This window comes from Callospermophilus lateralis, chromosome 7 (genome assembly GCF_048772815.1).
Source record: "Callospermophilus lateralis isolate mCalLat2 chromosome 7, mCalLat2.hap1, whole genome shotgun sequence".
Taxonomy (NCBI): Eukaryota; Metazoa; Chordata; class Mammalia; order Rodentia; family Sciuridae; genus Callospermophilus; species Callospermophilus lateralis.
Genome location: NC_135311.1, coordinates 7,383,211 through 7,407,439, shown reverse-complemented (window position 1 = coordinate 7,407,439; position 24,229 = coordinate 7,383,211). Strand labels below are relative to the sequence as shown.

The window sequence follows — 24,229 nt, the reverse complement described above, 5'->3', positions numbered from 1 at the left end:
TAGATTACAGAAATGTTTCACTGCGCCTGGGTCAAAATAGAATATTAAAAGGGATGGGTATAGGCCAGATGCAGTGGCACACGCCTGTAATTCCAGCAGCTCAGAAGCCTGAGAGAGGAATATCTCGAGTTCACAGCCAGCCTGATCAGCAATGACAAGTCGCTAAGCAACTCAGTGAGACCCTGTCTCTAAGTAAAATATAAAATAGGGCTGGGGATGTGGCTCAGTGGTTGAGAGCCCCTGAGTTCATCCCCAGCCCCTCCACCCCTGCAAAAAAAAAAAAGGAAACAAAATTGGACTGAGGATGTGGCTCAGTGGTTGAGTGCTCCTGAGTTCAATTCCCAGTACACCCCAAAAAGAGGGGGGCACTGGGTATGTACTTTAGTGGTAAAGCAGGTATCTAGCATGTACAAGCCCTTGAGATCCATCTCCCGAAGCACAGAAAGAAATCTCCAGAAACACAGAAACAAGGAGAGAGAGAGGAAGAATAAGATAGGAAGGGAACGGGGGATGGTGGGAGGGAAAGACAAACTGGGAATGGTGAGTGGTGATTGTCTCAGTAGGCTCCAGTTTACTGTACCTTTCAAATTTTGTACTATGTGCATTTATTAATCAAAATAACTCAAGACTGCTGGGCATGGTGGCGCACACCCATAATCCAGCAGCTGGGGAGGCTGAGGCAGGAGGATGGCAAGTTTAAAGCCAGCCTCAGCAACTTAGTGAGGCCCTAAGGAATTTAGCAGGATCATGTCTCAAAATAAAATATAAAAAAAGGGCTTGGGGGCTGGGGATGTGGCTCAAGCGGTAGGGTGCTCGCCTGGAATGCATGCGGCCGGGTTCGATCCTCAGCACCACATACAAACAAAGATGTTGTGTCCGCCGAAAACTAAAAAATAAAATATTAAAAATTCTCTCTTTCTTTAAAAAAATAAAAAATAAAAAGGGCTTGGGATGTGGCTCAGTGGTCAAGTGCACCCATACCCATAAATGAATAAATAAATAATGATTTAAAATTAAGCAAAAACATCAAAAAGCATGCATTTGGCCAGGTGTGGTTTCCCTCTTGACCAATAAATGTATTGCTTTCCTATCTTCTTTCTTCAGGTATCTTCTCAATACAATTGTGAATTCTTCCAGGATGCATATCTCAGTGTTTAATAAATATTAGGTTGAAAAAAACCCTCTGGGGTACTCCATCTCACAGAAATTCTTTGAGTTCTTCTCTGGACCTTTCTACCACAGTCATTATTCAGATCCCTTTTGTATCTTGAATCCAGACATCATGCTCATTACAAATAACTGTTGAGTGGGACTGACCGGGTAGGAGAGGCTAGGAATGAGTCTGCACACATGAGCTGGAATGTTGTGCTTGCCGACTCCATTTGGGGATGATGTTTTCTCTGATTCTGTTCCAACGCAGCTGGAATTTGGGTTAAGGGAGGCGATCCCTTTAAGAACTGGTGCAGCAGCCGGCCCCACCTTCTAAAGGGATCAGCTGAATCTGAGTCACATGACTCTCCAGTGTCTTCCACCAACTGAATTTGCTGCCACCTGCATGTGCGGCTGTGGGGAGCCCCACTGGGGTTGGGGTCCCCATGCCCCCAGCTCCCTGCTTCTCTTGAGTCTCCTGTGCACAGCTCCGCTTGGCCTTCTGGGAGGGGAAACCCGCCAGGTGAGGACTTGGGGACTAGAGCAATGGAGGTGTCAGGAAATGCTGCCTTTCCAGGGTGGCTGGAGTGTGGGGCACCCAAGGGGTGGAGGGTGACTGCAAAGAGAAGTGTTTTTGAGCCTGGAGGAGGTGGGGGCATCCCTGGCTCATGGGGAAGGACTGTGGAGTGGGTGGAGGGGTAGGATGACTCCCTGCTCTGAGTCCGACCCCGACTCATCCCAGGTCCAGGAAGTGTGGGATTTCTGTATTCCTCTCGGCTGGGCCCTCCCTCCTCCCGTCGGGTCTTGGTCACCCTGCTCCGCCCTCACCCCACGGTTCCCTGGGCTCACGTCCATTCCTCTCCTAGGCTCTCACTGCCCGTGATTTCCCCAGAATTGTCCTCCAAGCCCCTCTCCCCTCCCTCAGGTTTGTCTTTGCCTGTGTCTCTCCCGGATCTGTCCCCTCCACCCTCCCCTCCTCCAATTTCCAGGTGTCTCTGGAGGTCATCCCCGGCTGGCCAGGCCTCCCCCAGAGCCTGCTTCACATCCGGGCAGTGGGCCCCAACTCCACCCTGCACTATGTGTGGAGCAGCCTCGGGCCTCCAGCAGTGGTGCTGGTGGCCACCGACACCCCCCACAGTGTCCTTAACGTCAACTGGAGTCGCCTGCTGTCCCCTGAGCCTGATGGGGGCCTGAGGGTTCTCCCGGAGGACAGCGTCCAGTTTTCTTCTGCCCTTATCTTCACCAGGGTGAGGAGGTGGGGGACACCGAGGTGGAGAGCACAGAGGAGGGGGCTCCTCCCAACTAGAGGGAGGGATTGAGGACTGGGGACAGGCTCTGCCGTGGGAGCTTGGGGGTGGGTATGGAGTGGGACAGGTGACTTAGGAGAAAGCTAGACTGTGGCGAACCCAGCTCCACCACCCCACCCCCAGCTGCTGGAGTTCGAGGGCATCAACATGTTGGATGTGGCAGCAGAGCCCCTGGGAAAACCATACCCTCCGTACTCCTTGGCCGAGTTCTCCTGGAACAACATCACTGACTCACTGGATCCTGCCAGCCTGAGTGCCACATTCCAAGGCCACCCTGTGAACGACCCTACTGGGGCTTTTGCCAATGGCAGTCTGGCCTTCAAGGTAAGGGTGTGAGGAAAGAGAAGGAACTCGCAGGACTGGTTTATGAGGTGAGAGTCCATGATGGGTCAACCCTTAAGCACAAGTATGGGGCCATCGTCCCAACCCTCTATCCCTCCCCTTTCCTAGGTCCAGGCCTTTTCCAGCTCTGGCCGACCTGCCCAACCCCCTCGCCTCCTGCACACCGCAGACACCTGCCAGCTAGAAGTGGCCCTGGTTGGGGCTTCTCCCCGAGGAAACCACTCCCTGTTTGGGCTGGAAGTAGTCACTGTGGGGCAGAGGCCCGAATGTCCCTCAATGCGGGAGCAGCACTCCATCGACGATGAATACGCACCTGCTGTCTTCCAGGTCAGACTTCCAAGGAAGAGGCAGATGGGTGGGAAGGTAGGCAGGACCCTGTTAGGACCTCAGAGTTGTTCAACTATTTATCAGTTGGCAACTTTCTCTGGAGGCTTTAAGTACTGGGCACTTTGAATCCCCCTCAGTCTCTACCCTCAAGGGGGACAGCCAAAAGGTAGTGCAGTGTGACTCAAGCTCCCAGATGGCCTGGGGCTGCAGGGGAGGGAGCTCGGTGCCGATCTGCAGGGCCGGAACAGGACCCGGTGCTCATCCAGCCAAGTGCCCTTCAGAAGAGAGACCAGGGCTCTGGTGCAGACAGCTGTCAGTTCTAGAACTGAGCCCAGGACTCGGGATTCTGCTGCTCTTAGCACGCTCTTTGCTAGTGACAGATGGAGACTGAGAGAGGCAGGGAGGACAAGGGTCCGTCTGGCACAGGCCTCCTCTTCACCCTGCCTTGCTTGCCCTTCTCCTCAGGTGGACCAGCTGCTGTGGGGCTCCCTCCCGTCTGGCTTCATGCAGTGGCGACCAGTGGCTTTCTCCCAGAAGCAGAGGAGCCGAGAGTCAGCCCTGCCCTGCCAGGCTTCTCCTCTTCGCCCCAGCTTGGTGTACTCCCTTCCCCAGTCACCCATTGTCCAAGCCTTCTTCGGGTCGCAGAGCAACTTCTGTTCCTTCAACCTGACATTTGGGGCTCCCACGGGCCCTGGCTACTGGGACCAACACTACCTGAGCTGGTGAGAGCCCGAGCCGGGACTGTGGGGGGCGGGGGTGTTGAAGTGGAGGAGGGCTGCCTCCCAGCCTGGCCTCCTCACCCACGAACTTCTCTCTCTCTCGCTCTAGGTCAATGCTTCTGGGTATGGGCTCCCCTCCTGTGGATGCTCTGTCCCCGCTAATCCTAGGAATCGTGGCAGTGGCCCTGGGTGCTCCAGGGCTCTTGTTGCTGGGGGGAGGTCTCATCCTGCTGCTGCGCCACAAACAGCACTCAGAGTACCAGTCCATAAATTGAGACTCACTGTCTGGAGGGAAGGACCCTCCTGGACCTGCCTTGCCGTGCCTCCTTGGACTGCTGGCGGTTGGAGGGCCAATGTTCCAGTTGGCCTGTCCCCTCCCGTGGCACTTTTCTGCAGAACTTCAGAAACGAACCTCCACTTCCTGGGGTTGGGGTCAGGGTTATTTCTAAAAGGTCCCCTTGGTGGTGTTTACTTGTGTCATCCCTACTTCTTGGTTGACACTCAAAGTTTTGTTAAACTAAGAGTGACCCTGGAGGGTACGAAATAAGACTTATCTTTTTCTACAAGTTTCCGGTCTCTCAGCATGTTGATATTGTGGGGTCCACTTGGGGCTGATTTCAGGGAGTGGGAGGGCTACGAGATAGGTTTGGAAGACAACTTTATTTGAGACCCCATTTCCACCAGACCAGGTTCTCTCCCTCCATGTGGAACCACAGCTTCTGCCAGCTGCGTATCAGGTGGACCCAGAAGGTTTCTGGTGCTGTCTGAATCAAATAAGGAAGGGACACCTGGGATTGGGCAGGGGAGGGACAAACAGGAAGAAAGAGTCAATGCAGGGGTGGTAATTTATTCTGTCTCTCTCTCTCTCTGTCTCACACACACACATAAACAAACACTTGCACTAGGTTAACATTAACCATTGTGCCTTCCAACCACTCCCCAGCCACCACACATGTGGGTCCACACACCCCTCTTGGGAGCCAGATTTCCCTGACCCCTCTTCCCATGGGAAGTGTGACATCTGGAATGTTTGGAGGTGTACATAGATTGTAAGGGAGGAGGCAGTAGCTCTGCATGGGGGCAGCTAGAATAGTCTTGAGACTAACAAGCCTTTAAGACCAGTCCCAAACCCAGGATCCCAAGAATTTCACCAAATGTGAAAGTCCTCATTTGGTCTGATGCAGCCTCTTCCTTGGGCACAGCAGGTTCTCCATTCTCCTTGAGTTCCTCTGATGGTCCAGCTGGCACAGAAAGAGTCAGGGTTTGCCTCCTGCCTCACAGAGCTGGGGAGCGGGACAGAGTCCAGCCTTAGGGAGCCCTAATGGCAGTAGGAGATTGCTCAGGAAGGAACCATGCCTTTGGACCATGTGTCCTCAGCATCCTCAAGAGATATGGCTGTCCACCTCTTTCCCTGCAAGAAAAGTCCCTCCTTTATGGCGGTGCCAAGCCTCAGAGGTGAAGGACAACAGCGGCTAAGAGGGAGCAAGGGTCAATCCAGGCCCTGATGGAATGATATCCCACAAAGGTCCCAGGGCTGGGGACAAAGCCCAGGCCCATAGCTCGGTTCAGAAAAGAAAGCGAGCCCACGGCGGGGCCGCTCGCTCAGCCCCAGGGCCGCGGCCTGTAGTCGGAGACCGAGCGGGCGTGGTCGGGGTAGTCCAGGCGGCCCTCGGAGGCGGTGAGCATGCGCTCTGGCTCCACCACGAACATGTAGTAGAGGTTCCACACCAGCATGGCCAGCAGCGGCAGGAACGTCAGGCCGTAGCCGAAGCCTCGGAAGGAGCGGCCCACGGCGAAGGTCAGCCAGTATATCAGCCTGCAGGGGGATGGCAAGGGTCTGGCAAGTCAGCCAGGCGGCAGTAGCTGACATCGGAAGACTAGAGGGAAGAAGGCAGGTGGGGGTTTTCTGCCAGGAACAGGGCTAATTCAAGTGCACTATTTAATTTTGATTTCCTACATCCCTCTGAGTTGCTTTCAGTTACTTTCCAAATTTCAATAAAAATTTTTGAGTGGGCAATATACATTCACATGGTTCAAGAGTCAATGAGTAACTTAGGGAGACACCAAGCAACTCCGTGAGACCCTGTCTTTAACTAAAACACAAAAAAGGGCTGAGGATGTGGCTCCCTGGTTGAGTGCCCCTGGGTTCAATCCCCGGTACCAAAAAAAAAAAAAAAAAAAAAAGATTCAATGGTTCCCATCCTATTTTCCTCCCTGACTCCCACCCTAAGTATCCAATTAATTATGGCTTCTTGTGCACTGAGTGGTTTTTATACACATACAACAGAAAGTTTGTATGTAGTGCTGGGATTCAAACTCAGAACCCTGTGTGTACTACACAAGCACTTTACAGCCCAAGTCTGAGCAAAAAATTCTCTTTTTCCTTTTTTTTTTTTTTTTTTTTTTGTACTGGGAATTGAACCCAGGGGTGCTTTACCACTGAGCTACATCCCTAGCACTTTTTATTTTCATTTTGAGATTGGGTTTTAGTTGCTTAGGCCCTCACTAAATTGCTGAGGCTGACCTTGAGCTTGTGATCTTCTGACCTCAGCCTCCTGAGCCTCTGGGATTACAGGTGTGCGCCCAGCTGTATAGATGCTAGTAAGTTGACTTTTCTCCTTTTATATATCTTGGGGATCATTTTATATCAGTACATAAACAGTTTCCTCATTCTTTTACAGCTGCAGTGTTTGATTGTATTTATCCTTTTGCAGATGAAGCAACTAAGATTCCCCAGGGCTCCAAGGTAACAGCTGGGAAATAGCAAAGCTATGATCTGAACCCAAGGCTGTTTATTACTTCCTCGTCCAATGTGTTAGAGAAGCAAAAGAGGACAATAAGGAAGGGCTTGAAGTCAAGAGGGATAGATCATTCACAACAAAATTTGCCCTCTTGGAAGATCCACTCAAAATACACACTTTCTCAGCTGGGCATGGTGGCACATGCCTGTAATCCCAGTGGCTTGGGAGGCTGAGGCAAGGAGGATTGGGAGTTCAAAGCCAGCCTCAGCAACTTAGCCAGACTCTGAGCAACTTAGTGAGACCCTGTCTCAAAATAAAATATTAAAAAAAAAATTTCGGGGAATGTGGCTCAGTGGTTAAGCACCTCTGGATTTGGTCCCCAGTACAAAAAACAAAACAAAGAACAAACAAACAAATGAAAAAAGCACTTCCTCAATTGGGTAGGAAAGAACAACTTCCTCTTAATGTGTGAAGGATGATGTATTTCAAAATTTACATGTTCCTGTTCCTTTTAGGTAAAAAGGAAAGAAGATGATTCCCATCTACTACACTAGGAGGCAGCTGGCATTAGACTTCACATTTATCGAGTCCTAACCAAGCTCCAGATTGTTTCAGGCAGTCTACATGAATTAATTTAATCCTCACAATCCCATTTTATAGATAATGAAACTGAGATACAAGATGCTTAAAGAACTATCTCATAATAGAAAAGAATGCACTCTGGATGGAAGAGGAAAAGGGCCAGGATCCTAGTCCTGCACTGTTCTAACCAATTTGAGCAACTCTATTCCTTCGATCTGTTTGTGATTTCCTCTCTGTAGAATGGGAAGCCTGGACCATACAATCACTTACTTTTCATTTAGTTTCCTGATGATTCTTACTGTTTAAGCCAACTTCCCTTTTTTTCCCTTTGGTACCAGGGATTGAACCCAGCAGGGCTTAACCCCTGAGCCACATCCCCAGCCCTATCTTGTATTTTATTTAGAGACAGGGTCTCACTGAGTGCTTAGCACCTGGCTTTTGCTGGGACTGGCTTTGAACTTGCAGTCCTTCTGCCTCAGCCTCCTGAGCTGCTGAGATTACAGGCCCTTCTTATTTTTATTTATTTATTATTATTATTATTTTTTTTTTTTTTTTGAGACAGGGCCTTGCTAAATTGCTGAGGCTGGCTTTGAACTTGTAATCCTCCCGCCTCAGCCTCCTGAGCTGCTGGGATAACAGGTGTGCACCACCGTGCCCAGCCTAAACCAGTTTCTGAGACCAGTATTCCCAAGGGAAAGAGATGGGAAGCTGAATTACATGAGCAGGGATATATTTATCTTAGGGAAATCTACTGGGAGAAAATGCAAGGCTGCATGAGGGTCGGGAGGCTGGTGGGACAGCTAAACGCCAGCCGACAATCAGAAGTGGCAAGCAGACTGGAGCTGGGGCTGGGGCTCAGTGGCGGGGCGCTTGCCTCGCACACGTGAAGCACTGGGTTCGATCCTCACCACCACACACAAAAAATAAATAAAATAAAGGTACTGTGTCCATCTACAACTAAAAAGAAGAAGAAGAAGAAGTGGTGAGAAGACTAATTTTAGCTCAACAGGAAGACTATTTTAGCAGTTTCAGCATCCTGTCTTGAAAGTAGCAGAAGAGATGTATCAGGAGAGGATGTCATGACTTTCATTTGGGTTCTGAAATTCAAAGGTGCCTTCTGGGTTAACAGGAGTTCACGTGGAAACATCCTCAGGACTGGGGGAGTAGCTCAGTAGTAGAGTGTTTAATCGCTAGGACAATAACAACAAAAACACCCTTAAGGATTTCAAGTGACTGCAACTCTGAATGAAATTCAGGGTAACGAGGCTGTGTGAAAGTTCACGTGGCCTCACTTTTTATGAAAAGGACAAATTGTACCTTTGACCAAGGTCCCTCCTCACTGATAAGCAGGAGAATTTCCTGCCCAGAGAGAAGGATCCAGGTCAGTGAAGGGAACAGGGTCATTCGGAGACAGTGGGAGGAATTGAGAGCTGTTGTTAAATATCGGAATTTGTCCTGGACAATTTTGGAGGTCACAGTCAGGGCAGAAGTTTTTGGCACAGCACTGTATAAAGAACTTTCTAACAATTAGGACCTTTAAAAATGGAAACAGATTGCCTTAAAAAGAATTGAGCATGTGGTGCTCCACTCGAGGCTAAAGTCTTAAGCTGCCTGACTGGAGTGCCACAATAGAGTCCTGGAGTGGCTGCACTGGCCGAACCAACACCCGAGGCTGGGCATGGTGGTGCGCGCCTATAGTCCCCACTGCTCAGGAGGCTGAACCAAGAGGATCATGATTTCAAGGCCAGCCTGGGCAATTTAGTAAGACCCTGTCTCAAAAATAAAAAAAATAAATAAAATGGGCTGTGGGTAGAGCTCAATGGTAAAGCACTTGCTTAGCATATGGGATGCCCTGGGTTCAATCCATACTACCACAAATAAAGAAAATTAGGCAGAGCATGGTGGCACACGCCTCTACTCCCAGAGGATCTTCCAGTGGGAGGCTACGAGTTCAAAGCCAGCTCCAGCAATTTATCGAGGCCCTAAGCAACTTAGGGAGATCCCCATCTCACAAAATATAAAAAGGACAGGGGATGTGACTCAATGGTTAAGCACCACTGGGTTCAATCCCCAGTACCAATAAATAATAGATTAATTAAATAATTTAATTTAATGTGTTTAAGTCCACTTAAAAAGAGAGAAAAGTGATTCATCTCTCCAGGGTGTACATCTAGGCTGCTGTAGAATCCAGGAAGCCCCTGACCCTAGCTTTCCGGACAGACATTCGGGTGCCCGGCTCCTATAGCACCATCCCTCCACCCCAAGCTTACCCCTACTCACCGGGAGATGGCAAAGAGACCAGTGAGCAGAGGGAGCAGCTTGAGGGTGTCCTGGGGCAGGTAGGTGGACAGCACGGCCAGGTTAAAGAAGTACAGGATGAAGAGCTGGACGGACTGGGCCACGTACCGCCGGTGGATCTCCACCTCTCGCCTGGGCTCTCCAAAGGGCCGGAGGGCGGAAAAGCACAACAGGCTCAGCCCGTACACCAGGAGCCCTGGGTGGGTGGGGAAGCACACGGGGCACAGTGGGCAGGAGAAAGGAGCTAAAGGCGGGAAGGCTCATAGGAAAGGGCTCAGAGGCCTGGGATCTGCACAGTGGGAGAGGTGGTTCTGGAGAGGAGGGAGTACCGAACTGCAGGTATGGAAGGCTGAGGGTGGAGCCCACCTTTGGTCCCCACTACTCAGGAGGCTGAGCCAGGAGGATCGTGATTTCAGGCTGAATGAAGGGAAACCCTCCTCCCAAGCCAGGCAGGCTCTTACCCCTCAAGTCCACTTCCTGGATGTCCCTTGTCCCAGGGCCCAGACTCACCCAGCACAATGGGGAAGGTGGCAAAGACCCCGCAGCGCAGTGTGTAGACCAGGCGGGAACTCAGGGTGGGCAGCCGTGGGGCATCAAAGGGCAGGAAGGCATAGGCCCCATACAGAAGGCAGGGGAAGAGGATGAGGGCCGCTCCCATGGAGGCCACCGCCCTTATCCCCTCGCGGCCTCCACAGTTCCCGCAGCCCCCACAGGATCGGCCAGGCGGCCTCACAATGGCCTCAGCCCACTTTCGCTCAAGGGGCTCTGGATGGGTGGCCCGGGTGGGCAGGAAGGCCTGGCGCTTGCCCTCGCTCGCCTCACAGCGCACAATGAGGTCTTCCTGGGGCCGCTTCTCAATGCACTGTAAGTCGATGGGCACAAAGGCCCGGGCCGCCTTTTCAGGGAGCAGGTTGGCATCATCGTCAGGTGGCTCCTCTGGCTTGGTAAGTGGCTCTGACTCCAGAGGCTCTGGTTCGATGACCTTCCAGCCAGGGGGATCCGGGAACGGGGCACTGGGCTGGGGATCAGTCCCCCAGGGCAAGGTGGCAGCCTCACTTACTGTACTGTCTAGACCATCTTCAGTTCCATCTCTGGCCATGGGAGAGTCAACTGCAGACTCGGCCCTGAGGGACTCAGCTCCAGGGGACTCGGTTCCACATTCCCCTTCTGGCTGCCGGCCATTGGGGACCAAAGCCTGAGGTGGGCTCTTGGGCGTCTCAGGCCCCTTCATTTCCAGCAGGGACAGGGTCTCAGGTTCTGCCATCCTGGGGCCTCAGTTCTGGGGTCTACCACAAGATCATCCTGAAGGGAGCAGAGGAAAGCTCTGTCAGAAGGCCCTGTCCTCTAGACAGTGTCAGATCCGGAGCTTTCCCAGGCAGCTGGCCCCTCTGGGACTTAGGGAAAACTCAATGCGGAGGAGGTGTTGAAACAAGAGGGAGGTGGAAGGGTAGTGAGCAGCTGAAATGGAGACACCCTTTCAACATCAAATGTCATCCAGCAGGACTGGGTGAGTCAGGGGGCACAGGCCCTGGCAGCTGTGACCTTAGCTCCACCCACGCCTTCTACCCCTTCCACCAAAATCCCTGGAGTCATGGCCACCCTAGAGCGGGAACACTAGGAAGAGGCGGTGTCGCGAACTTTGCAAGAGCTTCTTTCCCACCAAGGATCTTCCCCCAAACAGAGAGGCTGCCCCTCCACCATCCCACCTCCCCTTCTCCCTGCAGATCCCTGCCCGGAACCCTCCTGATACCTGATACCAGTGACTTGCTGACAAATCTGGCCTGAGAAGTGGCAGTAGCAGGGCACTGGGTCCTTTCATCTCCAACCTAGGTGTTGGTCAATTTCCAAACTCCTTGCTAGCCCCCCCTCTCGCTGATCCACGTGGCCTGGGTTTATCCATTCTAACGTTTAGGTCTGAACATGGCTGTGTCCCATGTTGCTTTCCTGTCTTTCTCCTTTCCCTACCGCCCACCATCTCACTGTTTCTGGATAAGGCTAAATCCCCTCCCTCACCTCCTCAGGAACCCTCTTGCCCTTGCCCATTGGATCCATAACACCCTCTTACTTTTCATCTGGGAGAGACGGAGGGTCCCCAGCATCCGGGAAAGAGCTGCCCAGCTCTCTGCTGGCTCTGCAAGTATTTCTGTCTCTCCTCCCTTTACCTGTGTCTCCAAACCTGTCTGACCAGAGCAGGTGGGGCCCAGATTAAAGGGGCAGGACACGCCCAGCTAAATCTGCCGACAGAAAAGGCATTAGCGGAAGACGTCATCCTTTCTGAAAATGGGGGTACAGCTGGGCATAGAAGTAAGTGTGTGTTCTAAACACCTGGGGCAGAGGTGTAAGAGCTCCCAGCTCAGGAAAGCAGGAGGTGTATGTGTGGTGGGGAGAATGAATTCATGCACCAAAGCATGCTTGGAGTAGGATATCTAGAAAACAATCTGCACATTTATTCATTCAACAGATGTTTATTAAGCAACTATTATTAGCTATGTACTATTCTACACACAGCCACAGAGAAGAAGAAGATGACAGTCAAAGTCTCTGCCCTTGAGCTTATCTTCTGTTGGGGTAACAGATAATAAAGAAGGCCCAGCTGGGCATTGTAGTGCATGTGGTAATCCCAAGTGATCCCGGAGGCGAGGCAGAAGGAACGCAAGTTTGAGGCCAGCCTCACAACTAAATCAGTAAGACTATGTCTATGGGGAAAACGTCTTTGATAAAGTAACATTTGAGCTAAACCCAGTGAGAAATCAAGAGTATACAATTGTTCCAGGCAGAAGAAGCACAAGTGAAAGGCCAGTAGGTGGGAGAGACTTAAGGCTGTTTCAGGAATGGAAAGCATTAGTGCCTGCAGCCAGGAGTATAACGGTAGAACAGGAATTTATATTCCCATTATAATGTGTACATAGGCCCCCAAACACCTTGCTTCTTGGCTTAGGCTTAAAGGTTAGAAAGCAATAGGCATTCAAGTTAGATAGGAGCTGATCTTTCATTTTTGTGAACTCAGGGCCTCTCATGTTAGTCAAATGCTCTTCCACTGAGGTACGTATGGAGCTGAGAATTGATCTTTCCAATGAGAGGATGGGGAGTAGGGGCAGAAATATAAGGAAATGGCTTCTAATTCTTTCTCTTTCTCTCTCTTTTTTTTTGGGGGGGGTATCAGGTATTGAACCCAGGGGTACTTAATCACTGAGTTAAATCCCTAGCCTTTTTTTTTTTTTTGTATTTTATTTAGAGACAGGGTCTTGTCTTGCTAAGTTGTTGAGGCTGGCTTTGAACTTCTGCCTCAGACTCCCAAACCGTTGGGATTACAGGCGTGGGTCACTTGAGACAAGGGTCTTCTAAATTGCTCAGGGCCTTAATTGCTGAGGCTGGCCTCGAATTTGCTATACTCCTGCCTCAGCTTCCTGAATCGCTGGGAATACAGGTGTGCACCACCTGGCCTGGCTGACTTCTCATGCCTACGTCATCTTATCCTTGAGGTCATTTGAGCTTTGTGAGGGCGGGGACAGGGTCTAGCTAGCTCATCTGTGTGCCCAGAACCCAGCACGCTGTTGCTGTTGGAAGACAGCAGGTGTTCAATGAATGTTTGCTGGGTTGGTGAGAGGATTTGCAAGCTGGGAATCTTTGGCAGGGGACGATGAAAGGTCGAGGCGCTTCTACAATAGCCATATCTTCCAAAGCCTTAGCTCTACATGATGCTCGGCCTCTCCAAGGAAACTTTCACAAACACCCAATTTTGTCCACATCACTGGGGGAAGGGGGTTGGAATCATTGTAATCAGTAATATGAAGGAGGCTCGGTTCAAATGGGGAGGGGTTAAGAGGCCCAAGGATGGATTAATGACCCCCGCTGGACACAGCAGAGTCACTCTCCCAGCTGGGAGTCCACCTCCCCAGATCCAGCTCAGCTTCAGCCGCCTCCCTGGCTTCGTTGTCTCTTCTCCGGCAGCATTGCCAATAAAGTTTTTCTCAAGGGCTGGGAGAAGCCGGAAAGAGGCCATGCTGCCCAGAGTGAGTTCTGGTAACTTCCCGGGAGGGAAAACGATTTCCGCGAGATTTGGGAGCAGCAGGCCACTGGCCCGCAGCAATAGAGCTGCTATCGCGAGATTTGGCGGGCGGAGGAGGAGCTGTCCCGGGCAGCCGCCTCACAGCGATGGCGGCCGAGCAGGGCCGGCAGCGGTGGCGGCTGCGGCTAAGGCCGGAGACGGCAGTGGTGGAGGCACTGGTGGGTGGCGGGGGCCTGTGACCGGGAGCCGCCCCCGGACCCGGGCACCATGAGCCAAGGCCCCCCTACAGGGGAAAGCAGCGAGCCCGAAGCAAAGGTCCTCCACACTAAGCGGCTTTACCGGTGAGAGGGGCCGGGGCGTGAGTGCAGCTGCCGGGGAAAGTGGGGGACGACGAGGGGCGGGGCCTCCCGCGCAGGCGGGGCCGGGTGCGGGCTCCGGCGCGGGCGGGGGAAGAGAGTGCAATTTTGGACGGAGTCGGGGGCGGGGTCTCCTAACCCTGGGATGAAGCCGGTGGAGGAATTGGGTGGGTGGGAGTTTTGGAGGAAAGCACGTGGAGTAAGCCCTTCCGCAGTGAGCTTGGGGTGGGCAAGGAGCTTTGCAGAGTTGGGATGGCAATAAGGTGGGAATGGGGGACTGGAGGGGTTGGCTGGGTGAGGGGGGGTCACAGATGGAGAAAAACCCGGAAGGGGAACGGTGCTTAGAACCCTGTAGGATTTACAGGTCAGAGACCTAGGCAGGAATCCGCAGAACCAGGTTCAGGTCCTTGCTCTGCTCTTGCTACATGACCTTGGGCCTCAGTTTCCTCTTCCTTAAAAGGAGAGATTTGGATTGGATGCACTCTGAAGTCCCATAAATCTCTAATTCGGGGGAGTCTGTATGAGAAGAAAGACTGAAAGAATAGCTGTGTTGGTTTGGAAGGGTCATGAAGGACTTTGGGTGCAGCTTGTTCTTAGGACATGGAAGCCCATTTAAGGACTCATGAATACAGTCAGTCCTTTACCAGGCAACTTCCCTTCCTGGTTTCTGATTTCCACAGTGCCTTCCCTACTCCGCAAGTCACACATTCAGCCCTTCAGGCCTCTGCTGGGAACCGGGCAGTATGAGGTCTTCCCAACTTGGCTGGAAGAATTTTGTTTAGGTCAACTGGAACATGGGCCCCGGAATTGGATCATAATAGGAAGAAGCATAGAAACCAAACTGAGTTTTTTTGCTTTGTAGTAGAAAGTAGGGTTTGGGATTTTCATTTGGCCCCGTCTCTGTTGAACAGAAATGTTTGCCTGAAAAGACTACCCTCAGAGCCCTGGGACCCATTTTGGCAGTGAAAGAGTCAAGAGGATGTGTTGTCTTTTCCTCCCTGAGTAGGCATCCCGGTCTGCTCCGTCCTTGTAAGCCAGAAAGCAGAGGGGAGTATAGGCCATTCCAAAAATAGAAGAGTGATCCAATCCAGCAGCCCCTGGGCACCCACTGTGGGCTGTCCCAAGCAGTCCCCAAGCTGGTGAGGAGTTGGCTAGGGGTGGCACGTGGGCCTCATCATGCTGCTGAGTGTCACTGCTGCCTATCAGACAGAGCGTAGGCAGTGTCTGCAAATTCCTTACTTCTCTCCAGCTTTGGGGGATGGCTCCAGCCATTCTAATTTTTCTCCCATCTAGTTCTTTCTCAAAACCTGACCTTCACAGCACTGACTTAAACTAGTGTATTTGCGTGTGTGGCTTACATGTGTGCACATGGGTATCTGTGCCTCTAATTGTGCACCGTTGGCTTTGAGTAGGGTAAACATTTCAGGAAGTCAGTCTCTGTTTTTATATTTATTTGTAATAACAGTGGTGATTGGTGGAAGGAACTGGGAGGGAGGTCCAATTTCTCTTCCTAAATTATTTATGTGGTTAAACTATGGACCTATCACTGGGTTTCAGTAAATTTGGGAAACTCCCACACCTAGCAGTTTACAGATAGGAAATTCTGAAGTATTTTATGAGTGACAGAAGAAAAAGAAGCAGAATTGTTGCTGGAAGGGACATAAGCACCAATTAATTTATTAGGCTAGTTAATGAGTTATTTATTTTAAAAACATATTTTCTTTTTAACACCATGCAAGGCTTAGGAATATAATAGTGAAGGAGACAACAGTAGCTGGGTGTGGTGGTGCATACCTGTAATCCCTGTGATTCTGGAAATAGACGCAGGAGGATTCTAAGTTCAAGGCTAACCTCAGCAACTTAGAGAGATCCTGTCTCAAAATAAAAAAGGATTGGGGATGTAGTTTCTCGGTAAAGTGCCTGGGTTCAATCTCCAGTAAACCTCCCCCCCCCAAAAAAAACCAAGACTATAGTTTAGTAAAAGACCTTATGATCTGATGGGGAATGGGGAAAAAGTGCTGAGCTCTCTTAAATTTATACATTTGTGATAAGAATTTTCCAGAGTAGTGATTGTTATTTCTAAATTTTTTAATTGAACAGGAACACATCATCTTTGTTTTACTAATTTATTTACTTTATGTGGTGCTGAGGATCGAACCTGGTGCCTCATGTGTGCAAGGCAAGTACTGTACCACCGAGCCACAACCCCAGCCCCCAGAGTAGTGATTATTAACATTTTTTAGATTAGGATGTAAGGAGAGTTCTGGAGGCTATCTATAAAAATGCACCTGGGCTAGAGTTGTAGCTGTGTAGCTACAAGCCCCAGGTTCAGTCATCAGCACCAAAAAGAAAAATGCATACACTCCTATTAGATCTGACTGTGGCACTGATGTTAAAAACCCTGCGTTGCTGGGTATAGTGGCCTGCACCTGTTGTCTAGTTACTCAGGAGACTGGGGCAGGAGGGTCTTTTGAGCTGAGGCATTCAAGGCTACCCTGGGCAACATAGTGAGCACTACCTCTTAAAAAAAAAAAAAAAAAAAAAAAAATCCCTGCCCTGGGGACTAAGCTGGTGTCAGTAAATCACTCACTGCTGCTGTCCCTGGCACTGAGGGCCAGGCTGGCTAGAAGGGCCTGACTCTCATCTCTTGATAGCCCAGAAGGTGTTTGGAGAAATGCTGAGCTCTCAAGATTGCCTGTAAGAAGGCCTCATTGCTGTCCCACCCACTCATCTGGGTGCTGGCAGTCACTTGGCCCTGTACAGAGCAGCTTTTATTGGTTGGTGTACCACCTAAGCCACCACCACCACCAAGTGCCAGCCTGCTTGCCCTGAGCTGGGAACACATTTCAGTTTGTTCTGGGAATCATCACCCTTTGTTTTTTGGTTGCTCTGTTTTTCTGGTCCACAGCTGTGTCTGATTCACCTGTTCTCACAGCTGCTACCTGCTGTCCTCTGGGTTTTACCCTTCCAGAGTTGACACCTACCTCTGGGACTTCTTGGCCATTCATTGTAGTTTCTGTGGCTTTCTTTTCTGTAATGACAGAGTTAGTGTCTTGACTCTTCCCCTCATCCTTATACAACAAGAAGATTAAAGCTAACTCTTATGTTTGCTATGTACCGGGCACTGTCATAAATGCTTTATATATTAGCTAATTTAATCCTCATAAGGTCAGTGATCATATTCTCATTTTATAGTGGGGTGAACTGAGACATAAGGAAGTTGGATATTTTGCTCAGGCCCAGAAAACTTGTAAGAAATGGAGTCAGGATTTGAACCCAGGCCGTCTGGTTTTCAAGCTTACACTCAACCACTATGCAAAATAGTCTTTCAGTAGAATCCAGGACTTATGATTAAGCAGCTCAGGAGTCCCCTTTACCTTCCCATACCCTGCAATTTCAAAGCAGACTTTTACATCAGAGGTTTTATGTCAGGGATAATAAACCCTTGAATAATAATAGTGATCCATTCATTCTCCTATTCTTTATTGAATGCTTACCATGTAACAAAACTACAGATAAATTATTGCCATTTAATCCTTACAACAGGTCCTCTGAGTAGCTGCTATTATTATGTCTATTTTGATATTGTAACCTTTAAACGTTTAGATACTTTGCCCAAAGACACGGCCAGGGTTCAAACTCGCAAGCTTTTCTGCCTGGCATCACAGCCTGCGTTCTTTCCATCCGGAGAGTCGATCCTCTCACGTCACAGTTTCTGTACCTTGAAACTGTTGACATTTTGGACAGGATAATTCTCTATTGTGGTGGGCTATCCTGTCAGCACTCACTAAATGCTAGTAGCACACACATCCCCGCATCCCTTGTGACAACTTAGAATGCCTTCGTCATGGACGGTTTCCAGATGCCCCTTGGTTGGGGGTGCTGCTGTCTCAGATGGAGGATGTGTTGTTCATCTTGTTTTGTGTGGACCTTAGCTGCAGTCATGTTATTTTCCCTCCCCTCTAGAGTCAGCATCTGAGGGGAACCATGCATGCATGTGACTTGGGCTCTTTGCCTCCATTTCCCTATAGGGCTGTGGTGGAGGCTGTGCACCGACTTGACCTCATCCTTTGCAACAAAACTGCTTATCAAGAAGTGTTCAAACCAGAGAACATTAGCCTGAGGAACAAGTAAGTTGGAGACCACAAATCCCGAACGCTTCCCTGTCTGTCTCCACTGGAATTGCAGTTGAGCTAGGAGTGGTGGTGCATGTCTGTAATCCCAGTGACTTGGGAGGCTGAGCCAGGAGGATTGCATGTTCCAGACCAGCCTGACCAGTTTAGTGAGACCCTGTCTCAAAAACAAAGAAGGGATGGGATGTAGTTTGATGGTAGGTGCCTACCTCTGAGTTAAATTCCAAATTAACTCCTGCCCCACAAAAAAAAAAAAAAGAGCATTTGAAGGAGTTGGCCATGGAGGCAAAGAGAGAAAGAGGGGCAAGAAGGCAGAGAAAAGCTGGGTGTAGAGGCATGTGCCTGTAATCCCAGTGGCTCAGGAGGCTGGGACAGGAGGATCACAAGTTCAAAGCCAGCCTCAGCAACTTAGTGAGGGCCTAAGCATCTTAGTGAGACCCTGTCTCTAAATAAAATAGAAAATAGGACTGGGGATGTGGCTCAGTGGTCAAGTGCTCCAAGTTCAGTCCCTGATAACCTCCTCTTCTCCCCCCCCTGCCCCCCGCCAAAAAAAAAGAAGGCCCAGAAAGAGGTGCAGGGGGGAAATGAAGACTGTTGAAATCCTTGTTGCTTCCTGTGTCTGTTTTTCGGGGCTCGTGCACTACTTTCTTGATGGCTGCTGTTCTGGATCACATTGACTCTGATTATCTCTTGTCAAGCACGTAGATTTGTCGGTGAGGGTATATGGCACGTGGCTCCCTGCCCTCAGTTCTGTGTACCTCACCAAGGGATGGGCCATCTCCTTCATGTACCCTTACCACTCCCAGGCTGCGTGAGCTTTGTGTCAAGCTTATGTTCCTGCATCCAGTGGACTATGGAAGGAAGGCTGAGGAGCTGCTGTGGAGAAAGGTGTACTATGAAGTTATCCAGCTTATCAAGACTAACAAAAAGGTAAGGGGGGCCCTAGAACTTGGGAAGAAACTCGACTGAAGAGGGGAGCTAAGGAAGAAACACCTGGGAACCTGGGCCTAGAGCATGGTTGGAGGCAGGGAAGCCACGGGGAAGATGGCAGAAAGGAGGGAGGGAGTCGAGACATAACTGAAGTTCAAGAAGGAAGGGAGCCTGTCCCAGATGGGGTGACCAGAGAGGTAGATCCGAAGACAGGGGCTACTCGTGAGTGAGAAGAGAGCGGGGTGGGTGAGGTTCCAGAGTCAAGGAGATAAGTTTGTGGCTGGTGCAGTGGTACATGCCTGTAACCTCCTAACAACTCAGAAGACTGAGGCAGGAGGATGGCAAGTTGGAGAGTAACTTCAGTACTGTAAGAAGAACCGATCTCAAAAAAATAAAAATAAATAAATAAAATAAAGCTATTTATCGTGTCCAACTACAACAACAAAAAAATATTTTTTAAATAAATTGGGGCTGGGGTTGTAGCTCAGTGGTAGAGCACTTGCCTAGCACGTGTGAGGCCTTGGGTTTGATCCTCAGCACCATATAAAGAAAAATAAAATAGCTATTAAAAAATAAATAAATTAGTAAATAAATATAAAAATAAAAAAAAATTTTAAAGGGGGGCTGAGGTTATGGCTCAGTGGCAGAGCGCTTGCCTAGCATGTGTGAGGCACTGGGTTCAATGCTCAGCACCACATAAAAATAAGGTATTGTGTCTGTCTACAACTAAAAAATTTTTAAAAATAAATAAATAATAAAAGGGGCTGGATGTAGCTCAGTGATAAGAGTGCCCCTGGGTTCAATTAAAAAAAAAAAAGTTGATTTCCTCAGTGGGATAAGCAGGTTGGGGGAGTGGAGGAGTGAAGGAGTGGGGGAATGGTACTCTGAACTTATTGTTTAGCTAGCCCCTTCCCTTTCCCATCTCTAGCACATCCACAGCCGGAGCACCTTGGAATGTGCCTACAGGACACACCTGGTGGCTGGTATTGGCTTCTACCAGCATCTCCTTCTCTATATCCAGTCCCACTACCAGCTTGAACTGCAGTGCTGCATTGACTGGACCCACGTCACCGACCCTCTTATAGGTCAGTGCAGCCGGAAAGGTGGACTTGAGGGGAAGGTTCCTGGGCCTCACTTTTTGCTGCCTTGTCCCTTGTTTGTTTAGCTTGTGACCCAGCCAGGCTTCATGAAGCCTGGGTTTAACCAGTCTTACGAGGTAGGGTAAAGATGTTAAGGAAGGGGAGAGCTTGGAATTGTGGGCCAGTATGAGGAGGAACCAGAAACATTTAGAATGGGTCTGGAAGAGGATAGTAATGATATTTCTTTTCTTCTCCCATGTAAATCTCGCCAGCACTGTTTCTTTGACTTTAGAGATTGTTTCCCAAAGCTTGGGGAAAGCAGTGAAGTCTTTAGAAATGTTGGGCAGATTGTGGGCCGTCTTTCAGGACAGTGCAGATCCCTTTTCTGCAGTGGAGGTGCTGGCAGCTGCAGTTGCTTTACCTTTTCTAGTTGGCAATTTTCTTTTCAGTTCAGCTACCCTGTAGAGCTCCTTCCCTTGATTGTCCTTATTGTGTCCCCTTTCCTCCCCTGAACCACGTCCCCACCCCACCTTGCCACCACATAATAGCATTCTCTGGTCAGAAGCAGAGCATCCATGTTTTGTGCATTTAAAAACATTTTTGGACAGTGGGGGTGTAGCTTGGTGCTGCAGTGCTGTGTAGCTGCCCAAGCCCTGGGTTCTGTCCTCAGGGCTGTAAAATAACAAAGTTATTCCAAGATGAAGTCCATAGGTTTTACCAGATAGCCGCATGGACTTTTGGGTTCACATCTTCAAAAGTTTTTTCAAAGAGTTAGTTCCCCAAACCATTTTAGTTTTCTTCTTCTTTGATGTTTTCTTCATTCAGCCAACTAAGAGATTTCTACAGAAAACATTTGGCAGGGCTTTTCAGAATAGGAGCTCCAAAGCCCTCAGAGCGGCTGTCAGTTGGGATGGCTTCAGAGAGGATGGTCTCTGAAGCCAGACTGTGTTTTGAGTCCTGGCTGTGTCACTCCCCAGCTGTGTGGCTGATTTCCTCCACTGTGAAACAGGAGTATTAACTACTTCATGGAGTTGCATGGGGATTAAGTTAATGCTGAAGACACTTAAACCTGTACCTGGCATGCAGGGAAATTGCCACCCAAAGAGCCCAAGCTCTCTGAACCAAAATCACAAGGCTGCTTAGATGAAGCGAGAGGGGACAGCCAGGCACTTTTCGCCGTGACCATCACTAGTCCTCAGGCAGGGCGAGCGCACTTGTCTACTCTCTGGGAAGACTCTCCGTGCTGCCTTTCCTCTCTGGGCTCTCATCAGGCAGAAAGGAGCATTTGCTTGGGCCTCACTCACATGCCATTCTTCTGGGCAAGTTAGTTTCCCAACTCCACCCCAGCCTTTTATCTTAATGTAGATAGCTCCATAAAAGGCACCCTTAACCTTCCTGATTCTTGAGCCTCATCTCTTCCTCCTTTCTGGAAGGGGCACCCCCAGGGTACTGTCCTGGGTTCAGGACCTAGTCCTCCTCTTTCAGTTCCTTCCTGTCCTGTGGGTGAGTCCTGTGAACCTCTGTATCTATCTGCATCTTAGATGAATGTCTTCTCTGCCCAGAAGACATGGTTCCAAGGCCGGTCCGCGAGTTTCCTCCTTTATCCACTTTAGAAGAATGTTTCTGCTTAAGTGGGGACAGAGGTATGGACTCAGAAATCAACCTTTCTGTCTTTCAGGATGCAAGAAGCCAGTGTCAGCCTCAGGGAAGGAGATGGATTGGGCACAAATGGCATGCCACCGATGTCTGGTATACCTGGGAGACTTGTGTAAGAACCTGCACCTTTTATTTATTTCCTCTCTTAGGGGCCATGGGAAAGGCCCAGGCTGCTTCAGTTTTGGTACCACCTTTTACATGAGTAAAGAGCAGAAGAAATGGTTTGGCCTCTGATAACTTCTCCCCTCCAGTCTGTTGATAGTGATCTCTCCTGGGAGTCAGAGGACCAGTGAATATGGGACACAGGGAAGGGCGTTTGAGCTCTGAGAATGTCAAGGTGCTCAGTAGTGGGTTAAGAAGATTTTTAACTTGTTATCTTTCTCCCTTGATGCTCTTGTTCATCTTCGTTGGCTTCTAGACGAGTAGGAATTTAATTAAGCAGGACCTCAGGGAGCATTCTCTGCCTGACACATATTTCTGAGAATGGAAAAGCGCTCTCTTGTTTTATGGGCTGTGGGTCTCTAGACTTCATAGACAGGTATGCCTCATTAGGCTGCTGGTGTGTAGCTGCTGGGCACAGTATCTTTTATTGATGAAGGTTCCTTCTATCCCTTCCTGCAACCCACTCCTGAAGTCATGGGCATTGTGTGCAGAGAGTGAACTCTTTCATATTAGGCAGACCAGTGTGTCTTTAGCAATGTCTTACCTGTAGAATCTGGCAGTTGCATTCTAGGACCAAATATGAGAGGTCTTTGCAAACAAATGCAGCGGCTCCCTTTCATTGGGAAGAGAAAATCAAGAAGATCCTGTTTAGTTGGGTGCAGTGGTGTATGCCTGTAATTCAGCAACTCAGAGGCTGAGGCAGGAGGATCTCAAGTTCAAGGCCAGTATGGGCCTTAGCAAGACCCTGTCTTAATAAATAAACAAAAAGGGTTGGCTGGGCATGGTGGTGCATACCTGTAATCCCAGCAGCTCTGGAGGCTGAGACAGGAGGACTGCGAGTTCAAAGCCAGCTTCAGCAATGGCAAGGCGCTAAGCAGCTCAGTGAGATCTTGTCTCTAAATAAAATACAAAATAGTGCTGGGGATGTGGCTTAGTGGATGAGTGCCCTTTAGCTTAATCCCCGGTACCAAAATAAATAAATAAAAATAAGAAGGGTAGGGTTGAAGGAAGACAGAATTGAGCCCCTTGCCCATGGTCACGCAGGTCAGGACTGTGTCCGAGACCCACAACCTGTTTAACAGCTTGGGTCCCTCTGTACCAGGTTCTCGTTATGGCTTTTCAGAATGGGCCTTTGATCGGGGGAGAGAGAGTTTTCTGAATCATCTCTTTCCCCTTCTTCCTCTCTTTCCTACAGCACGCTATCAGAATGAACTAGCAGGTGTAGACACTGAGCTGCTAGCTGAGAGATTTTACTACCAAGCCCTGTCAGTTGCTCCCCAGATTGGTAAGTGAACCTCCTAGTTGGGCCTCCAAACCAGTATCATTTTTCAAGAGGAAGATAGTACCATTGAGATAGCGGGCATACTCATTTCTTCCAGGTTTTCGCCACCCTCAGCTCTCTCATACTTCACCTTGAATGCGTATTCTTCACCTTATAACACACGCTCAGAAGGTGGTAGAGAGAGAGGAGAAATGGAAATGTCAGCTAAGGAGGGAGGCAAGAAAGAAGAAGGGGACAATGACTTCCCTATTTATGAGGTCTCTGTAGAAAGAGGAAATCATACTTCCACTGTCCCCACAGGAGATGCAGTGGGAAAAGGGGTAGGATTCCGTTGTAGGTAGAGATGGGGATTTACATGTGGGACGTAGGAAGGAACTCAGAGCTAAGACACTGAGCTAGGGGAGAGAACGGGGCTCCATGGAGTTCCATCAGCCCCAGAAGAGCCGCAGTGGCAGGTGAAGAAGTACGCCTCGGTAGTGCAGGTGACCCCTGGCCAGCTAGGGGAAGCAGGTTGCTAGGAAGTGAGAAGAGACCAGTAGTCATCCGGAGGAACAAAGTTAAGTTGCCAGTTGACTGAGACACCAGAGTTGTTGCAGACCCGCCTGTTTTCCCCATAAGCCCAGCGTTGGTTGGGCCTGGCAGCGTTGGCTGAATACTGTGGCCTTCAACTGCATGAATTCTCTTTCTTTCCAGGAATGCCCTTCAACCAGCTGGGCACCCTTGCGGGCAGCAAGTACTATAACGTGGAAGCTATGTATTGCTACTTGCGCTGGTGAGTATTTGCCCGCTCTGCTTTCCTGTCTGCATCCCCCTGCTTTGTCTTCTTTCCTTCTTTCTGTAGCTCCTGGCTCAGAGGGATGGGGGGATGGTAGATTAAGGGCAGGCCACCTGGATTTGTAGACACTAGGACAGCTAAAATAACTACACGCTATCTTATGCAGAGTACAGGGTTGCTGTCTTCCTGAAGAAGGAAATAAACTTGCTAGAGTTGATAAAATGTTACCCAAGTGGCCTCTGACAAGAACCTCAGGATTCTTGGTCTTTGGTGTCTTAATGCAATGCTGTAACATGGGAGGACCAGCAGGATGGGTCAGTGCTTCCTTGGGTCTGATCCTCAGCTTTTAAAATTAAGTCTTGAGGTACTGAGTCCTCATAAC

At 49.7% G+C, this 24,229-nt stretch overlaps 3 protein-coding genes across 5 annotated transcripts in view; 2 read left to right on the top strand and 1 right to left on the bottom strand.

Annotated features, from left to right (window-relative positions):
• The first annotated feature begins 1,521 nt into the window (after positions 1-1,521).
• On the top strand, positions 1,522-4,410 carry Glmp (glycosylated lysosomal membrane protein). 2 transcript variants are annotated; one of them, XM_076861626.1, is made up of 6 exons: positions 1,522-1,672; positions 2,139-2,396; positions 2,580-2,780; positions 2,907-3,125; positions 3,591-3,847; positions 3,954-4,208. In XM_076861626.1, the coding sequence occupies exons 1-6, from the start codon at positions 1,556-1,558 to the stop codon at positions 4,117-4,119; spliced, it is 1,218 nt and encodes a 405-aa protein (XP_076717741.1). In that variant the 5' UTR covers positions 1,522-1,555; the 3' UTR covers positions 4,120-4,208. The 2 variants fall into 2 exon arrangements, with proteins under 2 accessions (XP_076717741.1, XP_076717742.1); XM_076861627.1 differs by lacking the exon at positions 3,591-3,847 and having other exon boundaries at positions 3,954-4,410.
• A 1,036-nt stretch (positions 4,411-5,446) lies between these two features.
• Positions 5,447-10,729, bottom strand: Tmem79 (transmembrane protein 79). The gene is made up of 3 exons (XM_076863489.1): positions 9,976-10,729; positions 9,448-9,661; positions 5,447-5,660 (listed from the first exon to the last, which is right to left on the bottom strand). Exons 1-3 carry the CDS (start codon positions 10,727-10,729, stop codon positions 5,447-5,449), a joined length of 1,182 nt encoding a protein of 393 aa, XP_076719604.1.
• A 2,858-nt stretch (positions 10,730-13,587) lies between these two features.
• Smg5 (SMG5 nonsense mediated mRNA decay factor) overlaps positions 13,588-24,229 on the top strand; it is a 29,064-nt gene continuing 18,422 nt past the window's right edge. The window contains exons 1-8 of one of the 2 annotated variants that reach the window (XM_076862219.1): positions 13,754-13,815; positions 15,931-16,009; positions 17,862-17,960; positions 18,770-18,893; positions 19,822-19,978; positions 21,651-21,740; positions 22,986-23,075; positions 23,766-23,844. In XM_076862219.1, coding sequence (XP_076718334.1) covers positions 15,999-16,009; positions 17,862-17,960; positions 18,770-18,893; positions 19,822-19,978; positions 21,651-21,740; positions 22,986-23,075; positions 23,766-23,844 — 650 coding nt within the window. In that variant the 5' untranslated portion in view covers positions 13,754-13,815; positions 15,931-15,998. Of the gene's footprint in view, positions 13,816-15,930; positions 16,010-17,861; positions 17,961-18,769; positions 18,894-19,821; positions 19,979-21,650; positions 21,741-22,985; positions 23,076-23,765; positions 23,845-24,229 lie in introns of both variants that reach the window. The other variant, XM_076862217.1, reaches the window with a different exon arrangement.

Bases quoted from the DNA above. Each gene is read 5' to 3' on its own strand.
- Tmem79 (XM_076863489.1), bottom strand. From the start codon at position 10,729: ATGGCAGAACCTGAGACCCTGTCCCTGCTGGAAATGAAGGGGCCTGAG. The intron at 9,662-9,975 runs GTGAGTCTGGGC...CCACCCACCCAG, and splicing joins CACCTTCCCCATTGTGCTGG to GGCTCCTGGTGTACGGGCTG. The intron at 5,661-9,447 runs GTGAGTAGGGGT...ATCCCCCTGCAG, and splicing joins GGTCTCTTTGCCATCTCCCG to GCTGATATACTGGCTGACCT.
- Glmp (XM_076861627.1), top strand. From the start codon at position 1,556: ATGTGCGGCTGTGGGGAGCCCCACTGGGGTTGGGGTCCCCATGCCCCC. The intron at 1,673-2,138 runs GTGAGGACTTGG...TCCAATTTCCAG, and splicing joins TGGGAGGGGAAACCCGCCAG to GTGTCTCTGGAGGTCATCCC. The intron at 2,781-2,906 runs GTAAGGGTGTGA...CCCCTTTCCTAG, and splicing joins ATGGCAGTCTGGCCTTCAAG to GTCCAGGCCTTTTCCAGCTC.